Raw genomic sequence first — 27727 nt, 5'->3', positions numbered from 1 at the left:
TAATTATAACGATTTAAACTCAGATAATCAGATCCCATTAATTAATTAATTAATTAATTAAACACACATTTCTTGCTCGTAAGAAAACTAAATACTAATAAATAAAGAAAACGACATCCACATTCTGTAGTTTCGTTCATTTTCGTATTGTCGATATTTGGAATTGACGTGTGTACGTCATGTTTAAATCATCCATATAGACCGCACCATTTGGCTGTATCTCTAATTAAATATTATACAAATTACAACTAAGATTTCAATTGAACCAACATTTATATTAAATATTAAAATAACTCAAAACAAAAAAAAATCTCTACAAACAAAAGAAAAATCTTAAAGGCATCGTTCACACACTGTGTACTTGTTGACTTGGTCGTGTATAGAGATCTGACTGGCCAACTAATAAAAATTAAAACAGGTATGTTCTTAAAAAAGGTCACAAAAATACCAAACGCAAATGCTTTGTCTTTGCCTTTGCCTTTGCCTTCCATAATCTCATCAGTAGAATCCAAGTAAATAATAAAACTTTTAATTTGTTTATTGTTGTAGGGATTAGAGGATTAGGTTATTTCTTCTTCCACCTTCCAAAAACATTGAAATGGATTAATTAATTAATTAAACTTAAACATATATATGTCCCTCCCACATGTACCAATTTACAAGGACAAATCTTATGCCCCTTTTTTTTCTTGCATAATGTTTACGTTTAATTATGATTAAACAAAAAAAAATCAAAGCCTACCTCGTTTCCTCCTAATCGACAATGTTGAATTTTATGGTATTTTGGAATTGTTAATTGGGAATGAACCTTATTACAAAGAGGTTGATTGCGGAGAGTGAGTGGACTACGTACTTAAAATAATACTCAAAGTCAGAGTCAGATTTACGGACAAAACACGAGGGCTCCGACCAACCATAACCACTCGTATTAGATAAGTTTTTGGGAGAGCTATCCATTGGATATGACTACTTTTTCTACATTTATTTTCTTTCTTATATATATATATATATATATATATACACATATATGTATATCGTGTCGCAAAATCGATCAAGCTATCCCCAGAAGGACATGTGGAAGATTGATTTCTAAACGCATGGGGTGGAGTATAGACTAATGTAGGTCGCAATGGTAGGTGATCCCAGCTGGGTGAATAGAAGTAGGACACCACCGCACGGAGGCCTTTGTGTGGAATTTCCCATAGTGGAAAAAGTGTTCCAGCTTACACGTGTTACTAATCCATCTATGGAAAAGTCGATATGACTAGCTTATAACAATAAAATAATAAAACCCTTTTGCTTTTTTTCTTTTGATGTGGAAGATGAGATCATGCATGCAATGTGGTTCGTTGACAAAGATTTGACGCCATTTTAAATCAGTCCTTCAAAGTTGTGGTGCCTTACAATTTCATATGCATCTTTCATTTGGCAATTTCATGAAAAGGTAAACGGTCTGTTCTCCAACACAACTTGTACTTTGAACCGTTTCAGCGATGGAATTGCATGGCTCCAAATTTCAACACCAAAAATTGGACCTGTGAGTATTTTTATTTTATTTATTATTGTTATTTTCCCTTATGGTGTGAAAGAATGAATGTCCCTCACAAATAGATTTTATTAGAATATTCTTGAAATGCCTTTTGGACTAATTAAGTTGGAGAACATGTTCCATGATTCACGGTTTTTCTTTCGGTTTTAACGGAAAATATTCCACGGCTGGCCACAGGGATTTATTTTATTTCTTTTAATTTTAAAATTTATGCCCAGCCCATCAGGATGAGGCCGGCTTCTTCTTTTGTTTTCTCTTTTAGCTCTTTATCCTTTTTTCTGAGTATTTTTCAACCACCGTTATTTTGACTAAACTCGATTAGCCTTGTTGTCCCTTGGAATTTCCCAACTGTTTGCTTACTTTTTACCAAACTTGATTTTAGATTAGATTAGATTTATGATCCATCATCTAATTTCCTTATCAACACGCACGCTCTTTGGACGCGTTGCGCACGTACACAACTAAATTCAATTTACACTTTCTAGTGCGATCCATTGGATGGATGAGAATGTGTAATATGACGTGCTCAACATGCACATGAGTCTGCCATTTTAAGTGCTTTCTAGCATTTCATATATAAATCTTATACCGATCTTTGTGAATTAATGATGTATATATATATATATAGTTCTTTAATTATAAAAGCATATATGTTCCAACTTTACCTTAGTTATCAAATAATCCTCTTCCTTAATTTTTTGAGATTCTAATGCATAATTAAAGAAGTGAAGGGAGGGATCTTGGGAGCTTATGATGGGGTTCCCACCGGCTGGGGATATGGACCCGTGACCTACATGTTGTATATTTAATTCAACTTAATTTTATATATGTATGTTTTGCCATCTAAGTTATGGCTTAACACATTTTGCCACTACAAGATGGGAGAGGCATATTCCACTCTTAATGAAAACCTCTAGTTTTTTACTAACAAATAATTTAAACCATGACTAACTAAGAAATTAATTCATTATATTTTTGGTAATATATGATATATATATATCTAAAGCATGCCCCTCGTGGCTAGTGGCTACTGCTATATTCTATTTCTTAGTTGTTGGACAAATGATGTGTCCAAATATTCGTCCCCTGCATTCTCTAACTATTTGTTAGTCTACTTGTTTCAATACCATCCTCTCCTTTTATTTTTTTATTTTTTTATAAATATTAATAGACAAAATGGTTAGAAAAAGAATTCCGCGGGACCACAACTCAACATATTATGACAGGGCAAAGTTGGAAATGTGTAAATTATTTACTCTTATATGTACGGTGTTATTAAGGGTGAATAATTAATGCCACAACATTTCTCAAATATTTATGGTTTGGTTGAGAATTATTAAGGGTGGACCAGGCAAGAATTCATAATTTCACGTGACAGCCACGAGTCGCTGTATGCAACTAATTGGTTCCTTGTATTGGAAATGGAATTAGTAATTTAAATCATATCCATCATCCAGTGTTGGATTGGATTGTAGCAACATACACATACTCTGGCTTGGGGCCAATAATGCCATTAATCACAATAGCACTACCCAAAATATATGAAATTTCTTTTTGCCCCTTCTTTCTATTTCTTTACATTAACTTAATTTTAAGTTTAGAAGAAAATATATATTTCAATTCTACTACTACCCTCACCCATTGACTTGTACACAAAAACTATTTTTTATTTCTCAAATTGTAATTTATTTAAGATTTTAGATTTAACAAAATATATATTTGTGTAATATTTGCCGTCCTTAACAAAATAAAAACATTAATTATACCAAGTACATCAGATTAATTTCAAACAACATGCACGCAAAGTTTTTTAATTTAACCCAATAAGTGGGTGTAATTACAGGGTAACCCAAAAAAAAATAAAATGGAAATATGATTTATACATATTTTATTGATTTTTGGCTTTATTTGAAATCAATGTTTGCTTGGGCATTACTTGAAAGTTAGCACGTGAGAACATGAAGACGTATGGAACCCACTGGGTACTTGGGAGTCAATTTCTTGAAGCTTTTACTGTCGGTCAAAATGTCATTTTAATACAACCATAAATAAAACCAAATTCATCAACCACATCACATGTTGCTTATATTCAAACTTTCTTATAACCATCCATACTATGTAAATTAATAAAGGCGAAATCATCAAAATTGGACATCCAACCAGCCATTATTATATATAACTTGATATATAGTAGACTGTATATGATACTTTTGTATTATTTATTAGTATCATTATTATTATTTTTGTCTTTAAATAAAGAAATCAAATTTATTTTCTTCCAAAATACATTCATTGTCACTTTTCAAATGTTTCGATTTTAGTGTCTAATGGATATGAGAATTAGTTCCAACTTATTATGATTTGAGTTAATTATATATTTTAAATAGACAAGTCAACTTTATAGCAATATCTATATAGCAATTTCAGTTATAATTAAAAAAGCTCCGGTATATACTGTAATTTTGAGGTATTAATGCAGAATTGGAAATATATATATATATATATATATATATATATATATATATATATATATATATTAAAAAAAAAAAAAAAGAAGAAGAAGAAGAAGCAAAACTCATTGGGATTAGAAGAAATGAAAGCCAAAGGTAAATATAATTATGGTTCCAAAAATCAAGGACCAAAACGAATAAGCCAATGTCACTATCAACGTGAATTTCGTTTTCGGGCACCCAGCAATATATCACGAGATGAGAAATTGAGAGACGTAAGGCTTTGGGGCATTAATTCTTTTTCTTTATATATATAAAAAGAAAGGTCCAGTGACATGGATTTTCATTCATTCCTCTCAAAAGCTCAAATCAAACTCTCAGCATTGGCCTTTGCCTTTGCCTTTGCCTTTGCCCTTGCCCTTTGGCTTTTTTGTTTTTCTTTGTTTTTTGCTATTTAGCTGACTCTTTCTTTCATTGTTTCAACACAACAAACACATTCACGTTACCACTTATTTTTACTAATTAACAAAGGAGGCCTCTCTCTCTCTCCCTCTCTCTCTCTCTCTATATATATATGTATATATAATATCTATATCGCTACCATAACCATTGATGCAAAACAAACAATAAAAAAAGAAGAATCAAAATTTGGAATTGCTCAGAATTTCCTGCAATTATGGAAAACCGAAAGGAGCAAGAGCAACAGCCTTCCGTCAAGTCGTCGAGATTCAAACGTATATGCGTTTTCTGTGGAAGCAGCCACGGCAAGAGCCCAAGTTACCAGCTTGCTGCTATTCAACTCGGCCAACAACTGGTAATACTCTGTTTTCTTTCTTTCTTTTTTTCTTCCTGAATTTGAAACATAACAACTGTTTCATTCTCCATTAACATTATTAATTATAAAAATAAAATAAAATAAACAAAATTCAATCTTTTTTTTTTTCTTTTTCTTTTTCGTTGCAGCAAACCACGTACATCTTTCTTCCCCTAAAATTCAATCTCATCAGTCATCATCTTGTTGCTCTGTTATTGAACCCATTTCTTTTCGTGTTTATTCTATCAAATCCAACTTGATTTTACTACTAGTACTGATTGGATTGGAACCCCATTCAAGGAAAATTACAAGGTGGTAGGAGTCAGAGTCAGAGTCAGAGTCGGACAATTCTCTACGAGATAACCTTATTCCTTTATTTTGCTTTAATTGGGTTTAGAAATCAGAATTCAGATCAACCGATGACGAATAAGATTAATTAAAGAAAAGGGTAATTAGTAATTGAGGATTGGAAGAATAATTCAAGTAGAGGTAATAGAATAAAGTAGTGTTTGGTAATGGCGTAATTGAAACAGGGTTTTATTCTATTTTATTTTTTTGGGGTTTTGGCTAAAGGCTAACTGGTAAGCACGTCCAGACCAGTAGTTTAATAAGAGGAGGTTGTTTCAGGTTGAAAGGAATATTGACTTGGTTTATGGAGGAGGAAGCATAGGCTTGATGGGTCTGGTTTCTCAAGCTGTCTATGATGGTGGTCGCCACGTGTTGGGGTAATTCTACTACAACTTGCCCTCTGTTTGCCCTATTATTCATATTCTTTTATATTAAAGTTGTGGTTTTAGTATTTATTTATTTATTTCATTTTCTTTTTCTACAGAGTAATTCCTAAGACACTCATGCCAAGAGAGGTAATTTCATTTTTTTTCTTGTTAATTTTCTACTATATATATACTACTATATATATATTTAAAAATTTTTTATAGTACGAATGGTCTGCAGTGGATCATATCTAAAATTAATATTTTTAAGATAATAGCATTGGTTTTATTGTATAATATACATATCAAAACTGATGTTATTATCCAAAAAATATTAATTTTAGATGTAATCCATATATAGACTGTTTTGTATCTAAGAAATACTTATCTCCCGCCATGTCATAGTTTTGTGTACACATTAAAAAAAAATAGGAATATATAACAACAAAGAAATAGTACATCTGTAAATGATTTCAGATCACGGGAGAGACGGTGGGAGAAGTAAGAGCTGTATCTGGCATGCATCAACGCAAAGCTGAAATGTCTAGACAAGCCGATGCATTTATTGCCTTGCCTGGTATGTATATATATATATATATACACACACACACATATATACATCTACATATCCTCGTCTTTGATAATTGTTTTTTTCTAGTTTACTTTCAATTATAACTTACCCCGTATCCTAAATCAAACATATGTAATAGCGAATATAATATTTAATAGGAAGTGTACGAAATCCATAAAAATTCCACCATGCATGTAAGTTATTAGAACAAATAATTTTGGTTGTTAATATTTGGTTGGTACACGTAAACAGGTGGATATGGTACCTTGGAAGAACTGTTGGAAGTCATTACTTGGGCTCAGTTGGGAATCCATGACAAACCGGTAAGATAAACAACTTTAGTCCACACACACACACACACACACCAAAAAAAAAACAAAAAACAGAAGAGATCAAAAGTTCTAAAGGTTAACAGTTTTTGGACAAAACAAAAAAAAAAAAAAAAAAAAAAAACAATTTGGAATGATTTTTAAAAGCCAAAACAAATAAACAAAAGGAATGTAAAGGTAATGTGGATGTGAAAAGCAAATGATGAAGGAAATGGATAAAATCTTGGTAACAGGTGGGGCTGTTGAACGTGGATGGCTACTACAATTCACTGCTTTCCTTTATAGACAAAGCTGTAGATGAAGGTTTCATATCACCCGCTGCCCGTCACATTATTGTCTCTGCCCAAACTGCCCAAGAACTCATGTACAAGCTAGAGGTACTGCTATTTCTTTCTTTTTCACTTCTTTTTTCCAATTCATTTCATATGCTTCTTTCTTCTACTTCCGTACGCGTGGCTCACGTGCAAAACTACTCTGGCCCCAAATTTTTTAAGAGTCAATGCAAATATGGCATGATCCAAGCCGTCCAATTTTTTTTATTAATTTATTTATATATCTTGGTGTTTGACCAGGACTATGCTCCAAAGCATTCTGGGGTTGCCCCAAAACTGAGTTGGGAGATGGAGCAACAACTGGGATACAACAACGCAAAGGCTGACATTGCTCGTTGACTTCATCAATCAGATGGATCTAATGAAGGATTATTCATGACCCTAGATCATAGAACAATTACAATTATATATAAATATATAAATATAATTTATACCCAAGTCATGTAGATTTGGATTCCTTTAGAACCTACAGTTCCCGTCACCACAGTTTTGCTTTTACTTTAGGCTGTGGATCTTTTGCTTTGCAAATGAATTCCTGTGTCTTGGAATTTTGGAATTTGATCTTTTGGCCTTTAGAGTCTAGGTCGGAGGCCAATTGATTTGATCACTAGTTTTTCCCCATGTCGGTGATTGATTACTGACCCTGTATATTATTTTCTTTGTTTAATATATTCTTATGAATTGATGGGTTGTTGCAAGTTGCTTTCCGAAAACAAAAGAAAAAAATAAAAACAAAGAAAAGAAAAGAGAATGATTGCGATTGATTGAGACAAAAAAATTTAACACAGATGCGTACTTTGAATAAATAATAATTCTTTTCTCTTTATCAAGTTTGAACATTATCCATGTTTACCTCTTTGTTTTTACCATTCAAAAGCCGACAACAAATGCTAAATCATTATTATTATATGAGTTTTAAAATAATTACGTGCAGAAAATGTTACCCCCTTCGGGCTTCAACTTATTAAATAACAAAACAAACGACCTAAAAATATAATAAGATGTGGCATATCAAGAATTATTTTTACATTTCGTGCATCGTGCATGCATCTACATTTCATCCCAAGTGATGTATACGTTTTGAATCGTTTAAAAATAATAATAATAAAAGAAACCCTGAATAAAATTTTGTAATGCAAGGAGCTAGTAATTAATTTGAGAAAAATATCGTTCACTAAAATAAAAAAAGTTGTGAAAAATATCAGCTAGTTACTAATTTACATTTGGCGGAGCAACCTCGAAAAAGAAAGGGGAGGTGGGGGTAGAGCAAAATTCTTTGGGCGGTGGGTGAAGGCAGGGACTAGGAGGAGCAAAGAGCAATGATATTTGTTTTTAGACATAATCGAAGGACACAAGGACACCTGTCCTTGGCCGTACCACTGGGACCATTTTTCGAAAACTACCCTGTACATAAAGGAAAGGAGGACATTTTAATGGCGGAAACTGTGCGGCCTCCTTTACATGGCTATCGAAGATAAGGGACTAAGAACATTGTACTAGTTGCAACCCACTCACGTGGCTTTGGCTTTTTGGCTTACCACTATTTCTTTCACATCCTCCGACCTCTCAAATCTTTTTTCTCTATGTCGTTTGTTTATTGTTCTGTGCTGAACATCAATCTTTTCTTCTTATCATTTACATTCTAAATCTGGCCAAACATGCATTTCATCAATGTCTGATTGTGCCTGTGTTCGCAAGCCATTCACGTCCACCGTTGGTCTCTGAATCTTATCATTTGGTTGGTTGTTCAGTTCCAACCATTTATTTAGTCAAGCAGTGCAAACATGAGGAATTAGTACCTCTGTCCCATCAGAGCTTGGAGCTTAATGATATATGCCTTTCTGCACTTTACACCCCTTTCATGATCATGGCTGACTCAATCTTGTTCTATATTGTGCACTTGTTGCAGTGTCCCTGTCAATATATATATGTATAATATTGAAGTATTCCCTCTTTCTTTTTCTAGGAAAATACGTGTTGAAATTATTATTATTATTATTATTATTATTTTATTTTTTTGGTAATAACAATTTGGAATTATGACAAACGAGAAGTCGAAATTATTATTATTATTTTTTTCGGTAATAACAAGTTGGAATTATGACAAACGAGAAGTCTCATAATTCACATGGGATGTTGTGTGTGCTGGCTATGAAGTTGCTCTGACTAAGATAGATCCAAGGGAGTAGAACATGGGATTCATAACAAGAATTTTTTTACTTCAAATTTTATTTTCATATACACCACCAGAATGATAGGTACTTATATATTTAACTAAGGGGTTGAAACCTCCCAAAAAACATGCTAACCTCACGTTTCTTCCCCTGCAATTACTTGAAGATAAAAAGAAGAAGAAAAGCAATTAGAAATTGCCACACAAATCATATGTAGAAAATCACTACTACAGCCACCATCTACTCAAATAAGTAACCAAAAAACAGCTCAGAGCAGTTGAGGCAAGAACCGAGCCCATCGTACAGCAGGTCATGCATACGTCTATTCACATAATACACACGTGTAATATTTAATTTAATCAACAGTTTAGGATAAGGATTGAACAGCTGAAGAAGTGGTGACCAAGCTTGATAGCAGACCAACGAGGACAGCACTGTTATATGTGCTTGGCTCCGCTTGCATGGAGTTGTTCCGGGAATCAATGTACGATTCGTTTAGGAAGGGCCCACCCACAAGTGCTCCAGTAGCTACATTGGGATTGGGCTTAGTCGACTCGAGCCACTTGAAGCCATCAGTGCAGCCAGTCTTTGCATCGGCTGGAATAGAAGCTCCTCTATGGTGCACATACTGTGGGTATTTGTCCCCATAACCAACAAGATAGCTCATTTTCATCGGATTGTCACCTAAGACATAATCAGCCTATAACAAAGAAAAACGATGTCTTCAGTATACTTCAGTTTTAGAAGGCAAGGCTCTTCCTGAAGGCCAAGTAATTTGACAAAAAGGAGAACAGACCTGAGATTTAACAAATTTCCTGATATCTGCTGGCGTGTAGGATTTTCCACTGCAGGATACCTTTGCTGTCCGAGTCGTAAGCATGTAGTCACTGTACAGAGCAGCCAAGAATGCAGAAGCAACAGGATGCTGCAATGCATTCCATTGACTGACCCATATAAGACCATCTGCATTATGGAAACAGATGGTAAATAAAGAAGAACATAAGATCTGTAAAAGGAAAAAGATGAACTAAGAAAATGTGCAAGACCTCCAAGTAGCATTAGTATAGGGAAAGTATGCTGATTTAGACCGGATAGATACTCATGATTTCAATTACTGGGTGAAAGAATGCTAATTTAGACCGGATAGAAACTCACGAATTCAACTCTTGGCATGTATCTGATAGCTTGAAATGTGAAAACTATGCTTTCAACTCAAAATCCACCCACCATCTTAGAGTTTAGAGTTTTCATGTCAGTCTAATTTCTCTCTTTAATTTTCAAGAATATTTTTAGCTGTTACAAAATTGGAGAACAGCTTCAGAATTTTACCTATTTGTCCATTTATAGAGAAATATAACTTGTGCAGGAGAATCTCGCCTACTAGAAAAGGGGAAGAAATATGAAATATTGCATGATTATTCAAGCGAGAAAGCAATTGAGAATATTACCGTCTGTTCTGCTTTTCGTAGCCGATGGAGAACCTGGTAGGAGGCCACATATAACAGCCTCAGCAGTCTTTCTATAACCACGAAGACCAGAATTATCTGAGACACCTTTGGCACCAAAAAAGCTTAACCTGGACAACAAAACCTGAAAAAAAAAAAACAATATTAAGAACAGAATTATATTTATATGGAAATCCAGTACTACTATTATGAAGGGGAAAAAAATCAATGGCTTTGTCAGCAGAATTTTGTCAAAATGGAAGGGTTATCATGTTTGCAGTGTACCATCAATCACAGCTTAAACCCACAGGACTTGGATCTCAAAATTGTTGATCCTCAGGCATGAGAGAACAATACACATGCAAATTTAGGTTATACAAAAAATATAAAAACTTTGGTTACCTGAGTTCCTGCAAGCTTGTTATCCCAGCTAAACCAAGTCGGACTTCCCCAATTAGCAAAATCTTTTCCATTTTCTCCCGTCACATAATCAAGGTAAGTTCGGTCCCCTGTGGCATGAAAGAGCCAACTCGCTGCCCATAAAAGCTCATCTCCGTACCCTGTTGAATTGTAATAAGTCTGGACCTCAGGGATACTCTCACTGTAAGAAACTCTATACTTGTCAGCAAAACCAAACAATTGTTTTGCATGCTTAAGAAGCTTGCTTGAATATTCAGAGTCGCTTGTCTTAAACACCAGAGAGGCCGAAGCCATAGCTGCTGCTGTTTCAGCTGCAACCTCTGTTCCTGGAGAGGATGTGTTGATCTGTGTGAGAGGCCTCTCCATGGTCATGGCTTCAGGCCTTTCCCAACACTTGTGGTCCTTTTCAGGATCACCTACCTGGTCCAAAGTTTATGTTTATTAAGAAGTTGAAAAACAAAACAAAACAAGAAGCTTACCTATAAATGGTAAATAATTCAACATTTGTCCTTTGTTACCTCCTGACTCAAACAAAACATGATTCTAGGTCCCAAACATATGTTTCCCATTTCAAAAGGGGATTCCTACATTTCAAGAATTTCCCAAACAGGTGTAGCTCCTGATTCTATTCTGGATGCGAGTATTTCATAATATAAGGCAATTGAAACTTCAATACAAGAACATACACAATGCAAATAAACAGACACGGCTAAGCAGAAATGAGGAATCAAATAAAGAGTTGAAGACAAAAGGCACCTGAATATAGAGCACATTCTCTGAAGGATGAGCATTGACGAGGTAGTCAGTGATCCACCTGAGGTTATCTTGAGCAGGCTGCAACTGACCCACTGTATCCATTTGATCCCCATACTCAAGAATGGACCATGACAACACAGTGGCAGTGAACGCCATTGGAAAACCAAACTTCATAGTATCACCAGCATCGTACATTCCTTTGGTCAGATCCAATTTTGCTTCACTTCCATCTTTTAGACCCGAGTTCCCTCTCCATGGTATTTTGTTATCTTCCAACTTACCAGCTACAACCAAACAAACCAATAAAACCCATCTCTCAATTAGGCCCAAAATACTTAAACCAGCTGGTTCTTTTTGTTTATTTCTTTCATTTATATATATATATATATATATATATATATATATATATATATTACTAAGTTAATAGACAAGGCGTTTAAGCATTAATTTGCAAATCCTTCTATGGTGTAGATAACGGTCACCGAAACTTATATTACAAAGAAAAAAGAAAAAGGCCTAAAATATTGGAGATGAGAAAGAGAGACTAACATTTCTGTATGTCGAAAAATTGCATAGCGACTTTGAGAGCGTCGCCGTATTTATGGACAACGGCGCCCGGAGGTCCGGGAATCGGAGCTGGATGGTCGGAGCTGTTGTCGGTTCTCTTTTTCACTACGAGTACAATGGCGACTACGATCACAGCCAAGATTACCAACACCAGAAACCACCCGCAACACCCGCCGGATCTCGATTTCTCTCCCATTTTCTCAGAGCACAACGTTGGCGATCACGACTAGCAAAAACCAACCGTTGTTAAGCTTTCGGATCTAGCTGAAACCAACACGCATTACCACAATGTGGTGTTTGGAATGAGGGAAAGGGTTTTGCTTTTTTTTTTTTTTTTTTTTCTTTTTTTCCTTCTAAAAAAAAAAAAAAAAACTTGGATAAAAGGCAGAATGAGAATACGGTGTATTGAGTGATTAAAAAGCAAAATGTGTTTAAATTAGAGAGAATTGTAGGGTTTGGTAAAAGCTTGTTTTTTATAAAAATGTAGAGGCGGAGAAGCTATTAGATCTGAACCACCAGAGAGGCAGAGAGTTTTGCCCCTCACCACCGGGAAGTGAATCTTTCTTTCCTTCTTGGACATACAATACACCGACAATATGGTAAAATCACGCGCGGGACAGATTCGGTTTTTTCAGTTTGAAGTACTTAATCACCTCAGGTAACAGGCTGTAATCCCTAAAGCTTATCAAACGATCGATTAATCTCCGACCGACACGTATGCATATGTGGACCAGGTCAATGGTGTGGGAACTCCTCTCTGCCGTTGATCTGACAGGACGTACTAACACATTTCAATGGTTTTAACCGGCCACCGACAGGTGGGTGATGGAAAGTGACCGTTGATCTTAAACCCTGTGATCATTCGCTCTCGAGTGTTGTTTGGGTTTAAAGCACCCGCGACTAAAGTGGGCCGGTCTCCGGTGCAGATCAGCACTCTGGATACGGTTGGACCATGGACCATGGACCATCCTTATCTGCCGGGTTCGTGGACAAGTCCTAATGAAAGATCCAGTTCTTTCTTACGTATGCGTTTCTTTGGGTTTGTCTTCTCTCTCTCTTCACTGATTAAAAAGAAAGGTCACTTGACAGTATCATATCACAAGGCAATAACAAGCCATATCAAAATTTGAATTATAACTTTTGAACCTTTGTTTTATTTGACCAAAAAAAATAATAATAATAATTCAGGACCTTTGTGATGGTTCAATCAGCTTATTTCTGCTAAATTATCACATTGAATTTTTATTTTTATTTTTTTAATTCGCAACTAATGAGGAATAATATACAACCTTCACATATTATTAGTGAAAAACATAAAAAAGAAAAAAAGAAAAATTGCTGCATGTTCATTACATGTAACATACCACCATAATTGATAATTGTTGCATATCTATATACATATATACACATAATGCAATAACATATCATGTAAGATTTACCAAAAAAATAAAAAATAAAAAATGACATATCATGCAATATTGAATTTATACTTAACTTTACATGTTATAAAGAAAATACAATGCATTGGAGATGGTCTATATTGTCTATTCCAAATTTAAATATATTTTACCCGTTTAAAAAAAGTCTCAATATATTATGTTTTCTTTAATATAACATGCACTTCAATATATTATTGTTTTTTGTGTATTAGAGGTCAACTTTAAAATATCCGATACTTTCTCAAAATTTATTTGAAAATTTCATTTTTTTAAATAGTAGAAATAAAATTTAGATTCCAAATGAAAACTGCTAGAATTTCCATAATATTTATATAAATTTATGAAATTTCACCGAAATTTGCTTAGAAATTTTCTTTAAAACATCTATATCAAAACCTTAATAATTTGGTTAAAAAATCCATAATACTATTGAAATTTTGAAAATTTTCATGTACATTTCCAAAAAGTTACATGGAAATTTTGAAAATATATATGAAATTTTTTAATAAAAAATTCAAAAATATTATTACTGTTTAGTAAATTATTTTATCAAATTAACTTTAGTGATGATTTTTTTTAACATTTTAATTGTTTTTTAAATATTTAATGATATAAATAAAATAAAGTGAATTGAATTTAATAACCTTAATAAGTTTTATTCATTGATTAAATATATATATATATATACTTACTATACATTTTATATGAGATGGATTCATTATAATCGCATAATTACAAGTTAATAATTGATTATATAATAATGAAAAATAATAATATAAAATAATAACATGAAAATATAATATTATGTAGACTTGATATTGATAACATTTAAATTAATAACATTAAGCAAATAAAAAAAATGATAAAATATATTATACTAAATATTAAAGATAACTATATTTAAATGATAGAATATATTATACTAAACGTCAAAATGAAAATGAAAAGAGTATTAATAATTTCAGTTATATAAGATTTTTATAAGTATTGAGATGATATTTATGAATTATAATGTAATTGTAAAATAAACAATTTATCATATATATATATATATATATATTGCATATTTGTATCAATAATAATTTATTTATTATCGTTATTGCTTACTAATTGATTAAAAAAAATAAAATATCTATCTAATATTTTTGTAATTATTATAATCAATGTAATAATTGATTGTTTAAATACGCTAATACTAAAATTTCGATAAAAAAATTTATTTTTAAAATAGATTTTCATTATTTTTTATAAATTTTTATCGATATTCGATATTTTTGATATTTTCATAAAAAAAATTTATATTTTCGATATTTTTATAAAAAATTTTGTATCTTGAATCTTTAATATTTCTATCGATATTAAAATTTTAAGCTTTGATTAGAGGTACATCTCAAGGCAACAAAGAGAATGTCCAATTTTGAAAGTGAATAATGAAAATATGAAAAATTGATCAGAACTCACCGTTTTAATGATAGAGTGAAAACGTCCATTTACAAATTAAGATAATTAATTAATAATTTTTCTAAAAAATATATATATACGGTAATGAACAAGCAACGAAAACAAAAACCGGAAAAACGCGCGCAACACTGAAAAGGCTGTAAGAGAGCCAATAGCATGGTGCCATCTTATTTATGTAACTCCACTTTGACCGCATCTATTTGTTAATTAATCTACTCCTTATTCCTTGAGGCCCAGAACAGAAATATAAACCAAAATAGTAACACAATTAATTGTTTTATTATTATTTATTTTATTTACGTAAAAATTAGTGTTTTTATTTTGGAGGATAGTTTTGGAAGCAGAGGCTGCTCTTTCTGGGAAACTCGGCGTCGGAACGAGCGACACCGGCAAGTTTCAGGTGGAATAGTATCACAAAGAGGTGATCCTCTCCACTTTCCACCGTTGCTATCGCTCTCCTTATTTTAGTATAATAATATTAATAAATATCATCTTCTTCTCCGATTTCTATAATTGTTTTTATTTATTCATTTTTTTTAGGTTGGGGGAGGGTGGGTGCCAGGAGAGTTTTAGGGTTTTGAATTTCGGAGCATTTTTTTTTCTTTTCCTCTTTTCGTATTCTCTGAATATTTTCTAACTAAATTATTGTTGTGGATCGTAACTGCCAAGTAATTTAAAAAGCATCCCGCTCTTATTTTTGTCCTAAGGCTGTGTTTGGTTCCTAAGGAATTATCATGGAGAACACTAGCAATTGCTTCAGAAAGAATAGAAAATCAGAAAAACGTATAATCACGCTGCGAGATGGAATAAATGTTTACTGAATTGCATTTGGTCAAAACGCAGATGAAATATGATTGGGACGCCTAAATCTGCAATTTTTTTATTTTTTTTTTGGTTATTTATTTTCTGTCATATTTGTTATTGTCTTAAGGTTTATGGTTCATCGGGCTGCTTCACTGTAAAAAATTGACTGCTTTTCAAATTGTCAGTAACTGAGTTGTCTTGAAAGCAATGTTTTTTGAGTTTTGTATTGTTTTTCTTCAGTAGACTTTAGAAACTTCAAGTATGTATAAGAATTAATTGTATTAAATCAATGGACAACGGCTTTTGATTGAACTTTTAAGAACACTATTCTACGAGAAAGCTCAATTTATAGAGGGAAAAAAACTCAAATTTCATCCCATAAAGAATATCTATAAGGAAGAGGTGCAGCAAAAGCCCAAAAAAAAAAAAAAAACTGATATAATAAGCACCAAATGCACGTGGTTTTAGTCATGAACATGTTTGAAATACTTTATTGTTCTTGAATCTTGAGACAGTTGTGTGTTTGGATCTCTTCTTCCACTTGCATTGGCACGGTTTATGTGTATGTTGTCCTATATGTATACGCATGCACACTCAGTGTTTTTGAAGTGAAACAGGACAAATAATTTTTTGGAACTGAATTTTTTTATTTTTTGTGTGAGAGTGGAGCTCTACTTTCTAATTGACTGTTTTTGTCCCCTCTCAAAGTTGCAAGTGACATTATGAGCCTTGTATGGGTTATTTGAAGTCTCAGATTTTACCATTTTCTGTTATTTGTTTTAATCTTATTCTAGAGAAGATTTTATGTTGTTTTGTCTTTTGAGCCTTAACGTGTATTGTTTAACTACATGAGGATGTTCCTAATCTAATATCACTTGGCATTATCTTGCCAGTTCAATCCATATGCTGCTAACATTGAAGATGATATTCAGTCAGCTGTTCCATTAAAAGAAGTTTAAAGTGTAGATAGCTCAATTATTTGCTCGATTCACATTTATACCAAGTGATGTTTTGTTAATATCATGCCCACTTTGAGACGATCAAGATTGGTATGAAAATGTAATTTGATATGTTTGCTTCTAGGAGGTACGAAGCAATTACCATAAATTAAACTGATAACAACTTTGCACTTCTTTTGTATGGTTTCCCTCTATAATGAACTGTTTATGGATTTCACAAAATGTTTAACTGTGATCATGATGAGTAGTTTTTGCAGCAATTACTCGGTGTACAATAATATCATAGAGTTGAAATTCTTGATGCTATTACTTTAATTGGAATGTTATTGATTTTAAATGAATAATTTTTGTAGTTTGTCCTTATAATGGAGAATGAAGCTGGTCATCAACCCAAGCATGAACGCTCAAGGACAAGGTGGACAGCATCCCTTGATAATATATTTGCAGACCTGGTTGTGAAGCAGATTCAACTAGGAAATAGACCAAACAATGTTTTTGACAAGAAAACTTGGAATCATATTCGTGATGAATTTAACAAGCAAACAGACCTCAACTTCAACAATAATCAATTGAGGAAGCACCTGGATGTTCTAAGGACACGGTTCTACAACCTGAAGTCAGCTTACGATCAAAGTAACGATTTCACAATAGATGATTCTTGTTGCATTGGTTTTGACCTGTGGGAAGACATGGAGGTATATATAATTTCTTCTGAAAGCTTCCATGTTCTCTTTTTCATTCTTAACAATTTTATTGTTAGTTCCTCATGGATTGTTCTTATAGGCACAGCCTAGGCCTGAAACGATTAAAGTCAAGGACTGTCCCATATATGAGCAGCTATGCACAATATTCACAGATTCATCAGTTGATGGGAAGTATGCACAGTCTAGTCACTACGAAGAATTGGTGAAGTCTGCTGTAATTGATCATGCAGGTTTGAGTTCCTGTCCGGACATTGAAAATCCTCATCCTGAAAAATTTCCATCACCCAAACAAGTGCAAATAAATGGTTCTTCAGCAGAAAAGATGGTTAAGGTCTTACCTGAGAGAAAAAAGAAACGTCCATCACCACAGCCTTCTCTGGGTCATAGCCGAAGGGATCAGGAAATATGTGATGCTATGGCAGAAGCCATGTTGGAAATGGTTGCAGCTTCAAAATACAGGATGGTTGGTACAGTGACTAGTGATGATAGATATACCATAACTAATTGCATTAAAGCATTGGACGAGATTGAAAATATCGATCAACACCTCTATTTTGCTGCACTTGACCTGTTTGAGGACCCTAATTTAAGAGAGACATTTATCTCTCTAAAAGGCGACAAGATAAGGCTGACGTGGTTACAAGGGAAATGTGGTAAAGATGCATCTGGTTAAAGCTTGGGAATGACATTTGGATATTTAGGAATTAGGAAATGTAAACATCCTCCATATTGCTATAGTTTTTGCTACAGTAGCTTGTCCATAATATGGTTTTGGCTCTTAAAATCATTTTCTAGCGGTGCTCGCTTTCTAAAGTATTGTGGCTGACCTTTTATTTATCATAAAATTCAAATTTGGGACCGGGAAATGGCGGAAAGGAAAAATAAAAATAAATTGGCAAAAACTACCCAACAAGATTAGAAGCTCCTTCATATGCAAGATCTAGGTATGATATAATTATAGGCTATTTCATAAGGATTCGCCTCATTCTTGAATGTAATCTTTTATGGAACAAAACAAATGCTCGAATTTTTGCTTTTACATCCAGCAAAAACAAAATTAAAATAAAACAAATCTACAAGCTATATCTTCTCCTCCGCAAACAATCATACTCCATTATCTTCCTGTTTTAGATTCTGAGTTTCAAGTCTGTAGAAATCCAGCATTTCTTCTTCCACTGGGTGGGTGTGGCCTGTTATCACAAGGCAATGGAGAGGCGCTCCGAAATCTACCAACTGCAATTGCTTCATCGTACCAGCAACTATCATCTGATCCTCACTTCCAAGCCTAGCAAACCCAACACACTCCGTGTCTCCACTGTATGCTGCAGCAGTATAAGGAAACCATGATCTTTATGTAATTTAGAGACTACATATTCCATTTGACTTAAAAAAGATTTAGCAAATCAAAAAGAAAAGCATAAGGAAACCATGATCATCACCAGATTCGCCTTTGGTTTGCTCAATCTCCAAGAGCTGCTCAATTGCAGTGTTTATTGTCATATATCTAGGTGGTTCATACTGCTTCTTTCCTCTGTAAATTCCAAAATATTAGTCTATAAATTGTGCAAAACCATATAAGAACCAAGGTAAGAAGGGGTTGAATCTTTTGAGTGCAGACCTGCATAAAGATTCAAGAGTTGGTTCCTTCACACGTATATCTGTAACAAAAAAGGCCAAATTCTTTTTTACGAGGGTGTAAACCAACAGAAAGCAAAGCTAACATAAGGAAGCCAGACATATTTAGAATCTTCACCTAACAAGCAGAGTGTATGCAGTCCGAGGTTGCGGTTTCTTTGAATTTTCTCATAGAAGCTATCAGGTCTCCATGTTGACGTAAAGAATGGTATTGAAACTGTCTCCCCATAACGGTAAAGTTGTAAGCCACAAATTCCAATGGCATTCATCACTGACGCATTGTGTATCACTTTGACTTCAATCCCCAACTTCTTTGCTCGAACAACAAGGTCAGTGTGAGTTGTAGCTCTGTGTTGAAAATCAACATGGTATATAAAAAGAAAGAACAACACAAAAATGAATAAAGGATAGAGCCACAATGATTTTCTACCTAAGACAATCGACCAAACCAATATCAAAATTAATGATTTAGAAGAAATCACCTAGAACAATCACAGAAAAATCCAAAAGGAAAACAGGGTATGCTTCACATTTACCCAAAAGGATCTCCAACAACAAGAAAAGCCACCTCAGATCCACGAGCGTCTGATAGTATTTGATCGGCCTTCTCCTCCACCATTTCTCTATCGGCAAGAGTGATGGGCCTTCCATACAACTTTTCCTGCCCATTTTAGAAGAAAGAAAAATCAAACTTAAATAAGTTTTGAAGAAATTTCTGCAGCAAATAAAGAAGAAGATTGAGCGAGTAGTACGAGAGTGGAAAGGCCGTCAGAAGAGAGACCGAAAGAGAGGAGAGAAGTATAGGCTTCTATATACACTTTCTCACATCGTCTCACGGCTTCTAAGCCTCTAAGCGTTATGTCTCTCTCGTCTCCCAATCCAAGACCTATTACGTACAGCATCTATATCTCTATCTCTGTCTCTGTCCCGTCTCTATTTTCTGTTTTTCCCACTCTTCTGCCAAAACCCTAGCTTTTTTTTTTTCCCTTTCAGATTCAGAGCTAAAAGAAAAAGAAAACAACTCTAAAACCCCGATGCTAACTAGGCTTGGTGGGTCCCTTTCACGTCCAACTTGGCGCTTAGTTGGAGAGAACAAGGAAAATGGGCTTCCAACCTCCCTCAAAAGTCAAAACTCAACTTCCAAGTCAGTCTGTCACCACTACACACTGCTAAATAATACTACTAGGAATTGAATCCAGATTACATCCTACATCCAAATCTATTTATGGATGATGAATCATCCAAATCCAGATTTTTTTTTGTTTTTTCTTTTCTTTTCTGCAAAGTTAATTAAATAATACACTGGCATGACGCATTAGAGTTGGTTCTTATGCCACACTTGCCTGAGTTTTTGCTTCAACTCCTACAAGGCTTTCTCCAAAACCCAAAACCAAACCAAAACCAAATCAAACAAATCCATTCCCTCCTTATCACCTGCGGAAACCTCCTCTGCAGTAATTCAAAATGGATGAACACCCTTCTTTACAACGCTTTAATAAGAGCCTATCTGAGTTTTGGACATGCTCACTACCCCTCCCTTATCCTCTTCAACCATATGCTTGCCCACAAAGCCCCACCCAACAGCCACACCTTCCCTTCCCTCATCAAAGCTGCTTCTTCCTCCTCACCATCTTTCGCCACATCTCTCCATTCTCAAGCTCTCAAACGCGGTGTTCTGCGTGACCCTTTTATACAAACTTCATTTTTATGCTTCTATGCCCAATATGCTCTACTTTGTGATGCACGTAAGATGTTCGGGGAAATCACCCAACCGTGCATTGTTGCCCACAATGCCATGCTTGACGCTCTCACCAAGAATGGAGATATGGGTTCTGCTCTTTTACTCTTCAAACGCATGCCTGAGCGAGACGTGGTGTCGTGGACTAGTGTTATTAATGGGTTTGGAAGAAATGGATGCTTCCATGAGGCAATAGAGTTGTTTGGTCGAGCCGAATGAAGCTACATATGTTAGTGTGATTTCTTCCTGTGCTAATTTTGATGGATGTGGTGCTCTTTATCTGGGAAAGCAAATACATGCATATATTATTAGGAATCAAACTTTATTGACAGCCTTTATTGGCACCGCACTTATAGATCTTTATGGTAAGACCGGTTGTTTGAAAAGCGCTGCAAATGTTTTTAACCAAATAGTATTTAAGGAAATTTGCTCTTGGAATGCAATGATTTCAGCCCTTGCATCCAATGGTATGGAGAAGGAGGCTTTGGACTTGTTTGAAACAATGAAGAAAGAAGGTTTGCAGCCTAACAAGGTTACCTTTGTTGCAGTACTCACTGCCTGTGCTCGTGGCAAACTTGTGGAGTTAGGCTTGGAGTTGTTTAGGTCAATGTCTCTCGACTTTCGAATTGTACCAATAATGGAGCATTATGGTTGTGTTGTTGATCTGTTGGGAAGAGCAGGACTTTTGAGGGAGGCTGCGGAGTTTATTAAGAGTATGCCTTTTGAACCTGATGCTTCTGTATTAGGAGCTCTTATAGGGGCTTGTAAGATTTATGGAACCACTAAGCTGGGAAATGAAGTGGGAAAGAAACTGCTTCAGTTGCAGCCACAACGCTGTGGAAGGTATGTGGCTTTATCAAATATTAATGCTGGGATGGAGAAATGGGATAGTGCTGCTACTCTAAGAAAAATGATGGTGGATGTGGGAATTCGGAAAATTCCAGCTTACAGTATGATTGCTTTAAATCAAATTCAAGCAGTACATTCTGTTGAAAACCATTGATTTGCCACATGTGTGCCTATGTAAATGTTCTATAATGTATTGTTTGGATTCAACAATTTAACATGGATAGCTTAAAGAATTTGTCAATGTAAGAAATAAGCACTGAACTTCAAGAATGTTATTGAACATATATTACTAGAAACAAGAAAGAAACTTATTTTAACTTTTTACTAGAAACGAAACAAGCATAGATGATAAGAAAATAGTTATATTTGTATTGAAGATGTACAAAAACAAAATGTAGAAGAGATGTATAACAGGGAAAAAAAGGATGCTGCTTTCTTCAACTTCCAACTCTTAATTACTAGCCAACCTTGCAAATCCAGAATCACTGCCATTTTTTAGTAACTGTCTTCAGTCATCGTCTTTGAATTCCCTGTTAAATAAAGCAAAATCCCATAAAGGATACAGCGATTCAGCTTCTTATTGACGACCAGAAAAAGATGAAATTAAATCAATATGCAGTGAATTTAGGTTTTCAAGTATTTGTCCCCTCTTTCACTTTTGAATAATCTATTAGCGGCTGACACATCAATATATATCATCCTCATGACTGCCACACTCTCTATACATAACCAATAAATAAACTTGTATATTCATCTCTTTCAATTGACAATTGAACCCCACTATGAATTGCTAAATATTTTAAATCGATGGCTTTCTAGTGGGAATATGATAAATATTCAAATAGCTAAAATTGGCTCATAAATTGAGTAACAATCATAGACTTCTATATTGCAAATTTCTATCCGTTTGAAATTGTAGTTTTTTCCATACATGTTGTCCTAAATCCTAATATAAACCATAATTGTAGCTCTCAAACTTAATTAACATACTACAGACAAAGGAAAGTTGGATATTAATCTTTGCATTTTTCAGTTTAGACTTTAGAGGGGATATGTAACCCATACCTACGATCAAGGTACCGAGGCTGAATTCCAGAACCTTGACACGTGGTGCAAGTGAACGAACCAACACCATCACAATTGATGCATCGAGATACTTCTTTCTCATCCCCACCAAGTTCTACAGTAACAGAACCAGTTCCCATGCAAAATCTGCATTTCTCTGCAAAAGAGAAAATCCATTTTCATATATGAAAAAAAAGAAAAAAGAAAAAGAAAAAAAGAGCAGCATAAATTGTCTAAACCAGTGATCATTAAATATAAATAGAATGTTGGTACTAAAATCAATTAGAAAAAAAACTGCCCTGCACTTGACAAGTACTCAGTAATTATGTACATTATGAGTTTCCAAGAGTTGAGCCAGAATTCTTTCCAAAACGCTATCTTCTTTTTCAAACCAAAAAACTATGATCAAAGTCCCATTATATATAATATTTTGATAACGGTGAAAAGAGAACTGAGAAGAAAAGCAGAGCATATTGTACCAAAATTACTGTTAATTTAAACCAGAATAAGCTGAAGCATTTTGTGTTGCACTCTGTTACTTACACATATTGCCAGGTAAAAAACATGCACAATGCTTATTATAGGCTAAGCCAGGGGACTAGTTGTCTAATGCCATTACACAAACAAACAAAAGGTGTAAGGTATTACCATCACTCCTCAAAATCAAATGACTCATTTAGTTGGCTTTGGCTGCTCTTCCTAATTAATAAGGCAAAATAAGAAAAATAGACAACATAGTATTAAGGTTGCAAATAGTCTTATATTAAAAACAGAGTTGCAGGATTTACGAGCGCCTGATCCACTGCATGGGAAACATGGCTGAGTATTCTCTCGCTTCGCCTGCCAAATTATCAAGTCTTAATCTTACACTTCAGCACTCAAAATCAACGGCAATAATTAACCACTTTATTAATACATAATTAATATATATATATATATATATAGAGAGAGAGAGAGAGAGAAAGACTCACAGCATTGTCAATCTGGGTTTCATAAAACGCTGGAATGCCAATCCCAACTGCAACGCTGACGAGCCCAACAGAGATTGCTACTATCTGTCATAGCCGATTCCTGATTACTCCTCCGCATATTAAATATATGAATATATTTGTGAGAGAGAGAGAGAGAGAGAGAGAGAGAGAGAGAGAGAGAGAGAGAGAGATTAAGATATATATATATATATATATATATAATGAGGAAAGAACCGTGTTTTGATCAAGATCCAGAGCTCTAATGCATGGATAAGATGGTGGTGACCGTTGATTTCTTGCAAATTTGTGGGAGACGCCGAGAGAAGAAGACGCAGTAGAATGCTTTAGAGGGCAACAAAGGAAGGAAGAACGCAGGCGGGGAAGCCAGGGCGCTACTGACATTTTCAAATTTCTAGTAACTAATTAATTTGTGATCTTATTTCGGTGTGGGTGTTGCAATTCAGGTCTCGATGAACTTAAACTCGTAACCTCAAGTTACGAGAGGAGGCAGCATTTCACTGAATACTGAAGACTGAAAACTGAAGACGACCACCAACAATGGAATTGGAAGCCAAGCAAGCACTGGTCTATGGTGGATTTGGATTATGTGGGGTTGTCTCAAACGCAATTATCAGCCACCAGGCTGACCCTCCGATTTCGCTTGCCTTTAACCAGACGTTCCTCCACGTGGCTTCCATGTATTGGGCCCTTTAATGTGTTATTTGCTGCCCCAAGCCCAAGATCAAGACCAACCAAGCCCAATCCCTAATCCCCAAAGTCCAAAGGACCGCGATAATGCCATCCCAACAACGGTTTCTTAATGCACAACAAAAGAAAATTGCCAGCACCGATGTTACGTGTGCACTAAGTGAATTTAAACAGTATACGTAGAACCACCTAAGACTAAATTATACTTTAGCCAAATTCTTAGTCGAATCTTAACCAACCATAACAAATATGTTGGTTGACTACCAAAAATTAAAACTATAACTTTCAAATAAAAAAATTTTCATTTTCTGCAGCTTTTCGTTCTTTTTTATTTATTATTTATTTATTTTTTTTATTTCTGTCAATTTGTTGTTGGAAGGTCAGTGGGTAAGAGCAACAACTTAGATTGGTTAACCTTCTTTTCTTGTTCGTCAGCTATATGATTGAACCCAAACACTTTCATATTCATTCAGTTGTTAATATAAAATAGCTTCTTCTTTTTTTTATTCTCTTTTTGTCAAAATAATTTGACTTTCCAAGAGAAGTTTGAGAGTGAGACTGGACAGTTAGTTGTAATGGTTATCGTTTTTGGAATAAAGAATTGCTTCATTAGTGGTGGTACGCTGGTAAATGCTTTCTTTAAATTATCTTCAGGCTTGAGCTAACTGACCTAAAACAGTAATTAAAGACGTTGATAGGCCCTTGTCATACATGCTGGAGTTGAACTTTGTACGACCCGCCGCTTTCAAATTAGTTCCCGAACGATGAATAATTCGTATGTATATTTCTTTACCAAAAATTTTGAACGTACATATATATATATATATATATATATATATATATATATATATATATATATATATATATATTTATAAAAGAATTCGTATGTATATTGATCAAATTAAACTATGCATGCCTCACACTGCCACACGTATTACATGTAGTATAATAATTATTCCGACTAAGGAATTAAAATTCAGCTTTTTAGAAAATTCAATGTGATTTTATAGCTTACAGAATAAAAAATTAAAAATTAAAAAAGAAAACATTTATAAAACGTAATAATAGGGCTAACATTTTTACATGACAAGGCAGGCCCATGTCAGCCTTATAAAATGAAAAAGACAAGATATGCCCATGAGTTGAATTTCTATTATTGAGGAAATTATACATTAGCAATGACGATTGAAAAAAATTTTAAATAAAAAAGCAAAAAGAAAAAAAAAAAAAAAAAGCTTTTTCTGAACCTTGAGCTGGTATAAAAATTAAAATCACATGCGCTCCAGCAAAAGAAGAGGGGAGATAAAGAGAGAAGTTGATACTCAAAATCTTTATTTGGATAGGAAAAATGGTGAAAAGAAGCCAATTGAAGGAGAAAATTGGGCGTAATTATCTTTGCGTTACGGTGAAAGAGAAGCAATAGGATGGCAAAAACAAGAATGATAAAAAGCAGCCGCAACAAGAGAATTATGAGATGGGATGGAGTAAAATAGTGTGGCTTGGTCAAATAAATGAATTTTAATGACCAAAGTTTGCTTACCTTTTCGTGAGCAATTAATTATGAAATGCATGAATTAACGGATAGTTTTATCATAATTATAACGTCCTTTGATCCAATAACCCAGGACAAACTAAAGCTAATATTTGTCCAAAAAGTAAATAAATAAAAAAATCAAATAAATTGTTGAAGATTAATTGTGGTCAGGTCAGACGGATGGGGAGGGGGTACATGGCACAATGGGAAATGCGTTAAGTGGGCTTTGAAAAGGACAGCCCAACTAATCGATATAATGAGAAGCACATGAAGGAATTACCAGTGTTCACTTGGCTTCTTTCATGAAATGGAATTGGGGTTCACCACTCCTATTACTCCTACGAATGTGAGACTTTTGAGTAACATAGAATCCAAGGCTCCGAAACCTCCCCCACTTCCACATGGCCTTTATTTCTTTTTCTTTTATTTTGTTTTAAATGATAACAATAAAAAATAAAATAAAATAATTGGGTATTCTTTTGTCTGTATCATCCTAAGGTTCCTTGTGGCTTTCTGGATAGAGCTTTACTGTTTTCTAGCTTTTTCTACTTTTTCAATAATGATTTATTTTCCCATGGCCCCTATGTTGTTTATTTTGGCTCCCTTGTAGTTGACACTAGGACACGGTTATAGAATACGCATGTTCAATGCCATTCATCAAATTCAATCAAAATATTCAAGAAATCCTTTTCAGGGGTAAAGCTACCATTATTACAAGGCCTTTAATTTGTGAATTGAGAAATTAATATATATTAAGTAGGTCTATCACCATACCATCAAAATTGATCATCACCATGGTCGTCAATTTGATCACTTTCACTGTAAGAATCAAAACGGCTTATATGGTTCCTCTACTTTGAAATAAATATATAGAATGCAGTCATATACCAATGCTGACTCTCGAAATAAACCAATGAGCATGCAACACAGTCACGTTATAGGCTTTTAATCCTATCCTATCTTTAAAGAGGTCGCGACAATAAAGGGAGAAAGTGGGGTGATTAAGAAATTTATATTTAAAAAAAAAAAAAAAAAGGCAGAAAGTGAAATTGCATTATGACCTATGTACGTGTCCGAAGTCCAATTATCAATGCACAAAAAGTGAATGGTGGTAACCGGTTAAATCCCTTCAATTATTAAAATTTATTTTCTTAATCTCGACCTAATTTAATAAATAGTAAGCAAAAACAACTATTTGAAATATGTTATTTATCCCATACAATTTTTTTCTTTTTTTTTTTTGAAGAAAAAATTATATATGGAACTAGAGTTGAGAATGCAGTAGTCACTTCCAAAAATGTTGGATTAACGTATAAAATGAGGGCTCTTTATTTTCTAATCCTTTACTCTCTTATATGGAAAACCACAGAGGAATCTCTTTTATCTTATTCTTTCAACTTTCCTACTTTAGGTCGGATTGCAACTTATTTTGAGAACAGCCTTAAAGGAAGAAGCAAGACATTTCCCATCTATCCTAACACCAATATATTTATACACACATAAATGATATAAGTGGTCCAGACCAACCAAAAACTCCCTTGCTAATATGTGTTATAGTCCTACCATTCTTTCAAATTAATCTGTAAACTATAAAATCTTCATGTTGACATTTTTCTTTTTACGTCATGGAAATTGTGCAGCAAGCAACCACTCCAACCCAATAAAAATAAAAATAAAAAATAGGAAGATTCTTATGATCTACGTCATGCATTTCCATGTGAGAGACTATGAGTGTGAGAA

At 34.2% G+C, this 27727-nt stretch overlaps 6 protein-coding genes across 8 annotated transcripts; 3 read left to right on the top strand and 3 right to left on the bottom strand.

The window, feature by feature from the left end:
* The first annotated feature begins 4347 nt into the window (after window positions 1–4347).
* Window positions 4348–7456, top strand: LOC107408015 (cytokinin riboside 5'-monophosphate phosphoribohydrolase LOG3). Its single transcript, XM_016015363.4, has 7 exons — window positions 4348–4813; window positions 5441–5538; window positions 5646–5676; window positions 6004–6103; window positions 6350–6420; window positions 6660–6803; window positions 6999–7456. The coding sequence occupies exons 1-7, from the start codon at window positions 4676–4678 to the stop codon at window positions 7095–7097; spliced, it is 681 nt and encodes a 226-aa protein (XP_015870849.3). The 5' UTR covers window positions 4348–4675; the 3' UTR covers window positions 7098–7456.
* A 1651-nt stretch (window positions 7457–9107) lies between these two features.
* Window positions 9108–12730, bottom strand: LOC107409250 (endoglucanase 10). The gene is made up of 6 exons (XM_048475925.2): window positions 12103–12730; window positions 11554–11837; window positions 10780–11217; window positions 10381–10522; window positions 9729–9895; window positions 9108–9632 (listed from the first exon to the last, which is right to left on the bottom strand). Exons 1-6 carry the CDS (start codon window positions 12314–12316, stop codon window positions 9300–9302), a joined length of 1578 nt encoding a protein of 525 aa, XP_048331882.1. The 5' UTR covers window positions 12317–12730; the 3' UTR covers window positions 9108–9299.
* A 2513-nt stretch (window positions 12731–15243) lies between these two features.
* LOC107435848 (L10-interacting MYB domain-containing protein) lies at window positions 15244–18236 on the top strand. 3 transcript variants are annotated; one of them, XM_025068090.3, is made up of 4 exons: window positions 15244–15441; window positions 16718–16873; window positions 17137–17478; window positions 17567–18236. In XM_025068090.3, the coding sequence occupies exons 2-4, from the start codon at window positions 16847–16849 to the stop codon at window positions 18158–18160; spliced, it is 963 nt and encodes a 320-aa protein (XP_024923858.3). In that variant the 5' UTR covers window positions 15244–15441; window positions 16718–16846; the 3' UTR covers window positions 18161–18236. The 3 variants fall into 3 exon arrangements, with proteins under 3 accessions (XP_024923858.3, XP_048331032.2, XP_015902968.3); XM_048475075.2 differs by having other exon boundaries at window positions 15245–15441; window positions 16718–16910; XM_016047482.4 differs by lacking the exon at window positions 16718–16873 and having other exon boundaries at window positions 15246–15441.
* Window positions 18237–18434: 198 nt separating this feature from the next.
* Window positions 18435–20029, bottom strand: LOC107408931 (probable diphthine methyl ester synthase). Its single transcript, XM_016016366.4, has 6 exons — window positions 19875–20029; window positions 19659–19783; window positions 19241–19470; window positions 19106–19145; window positions 18927–19018; window positions 18435–18809 (listed from the first exon to the last, which is right to left on the bottom strand). Exons 1-6 carry the CDS (start codon window positions 20022–20024, stop codon window positions 18592–18594), a joined length of 855 nt encoding a protein of 284 aa, XP_015871852.3. The 5' UTR covers window positions 20025–20029; the 3' UTR covers window positions 18435–18591.
* Window positions 20030–20447: 418 nt separating this feature from the next.
* Window positions 20448–21868, top strand: LOC107435847 (putative pentatricopeptide repeat-containing protein At1g10330). Its single transcript, XM_016047481.4, is given in 2 exon segments — window positions 20448–21069; window positions 21071–21868. Coding segments are annotated over 2 exon segments (1410 nt in total). The 5' UTR covers window positions 20448–20452; the 3' UTR covers window positions 21864–21868.
* An 84-nt stretch (window positions 21869–21952) lies between these two features.
* Window positions 21953–24383, bottom strand: LOC107435850 (protein SPA, chloroplastic). The gene is made up of 5 exons (XM_016047486.4): window positions 23980–24383; window positions 23746–23829; window positions 23563–23614; window positions 22775–22931; window positions 21953–22239 (listed from the first exon to the last, which is right to left on the bottom strand). Exons 1-5 carry the CDS (start codon window positions 24145–24147, stop codon window positions 22218–22220), a joined length of 483 nt encoding a protein of 160 aa, XP_015902972.3. The 5' UTR covers window positions 24148–24383; the 3' UTR covers window positions 21953–22217.
* Between the last annotated feature and the right edge of the window lie 3344 nt (window positions 24384–27727).

Source organism: Ziziphus jujuba, chromosome 5, assembly GCF_031755915.1.
Source record: "Ziziphus jujuba cultivar Dongzao chromosome 5, ASM3175591v1".
Lineage (NCBI taxonomy): Eukaryota > Viridiplantae > Streptophyta > Magnoliopsida > Rosales > Rhamnaceae > Ziziphus > Ziziphus jujuba.
The sequence above is the reverse complement of the archived record's forward strand: the minus strand, read 5'-3'. Positions and strand labels throughout refer to the sequence as shown.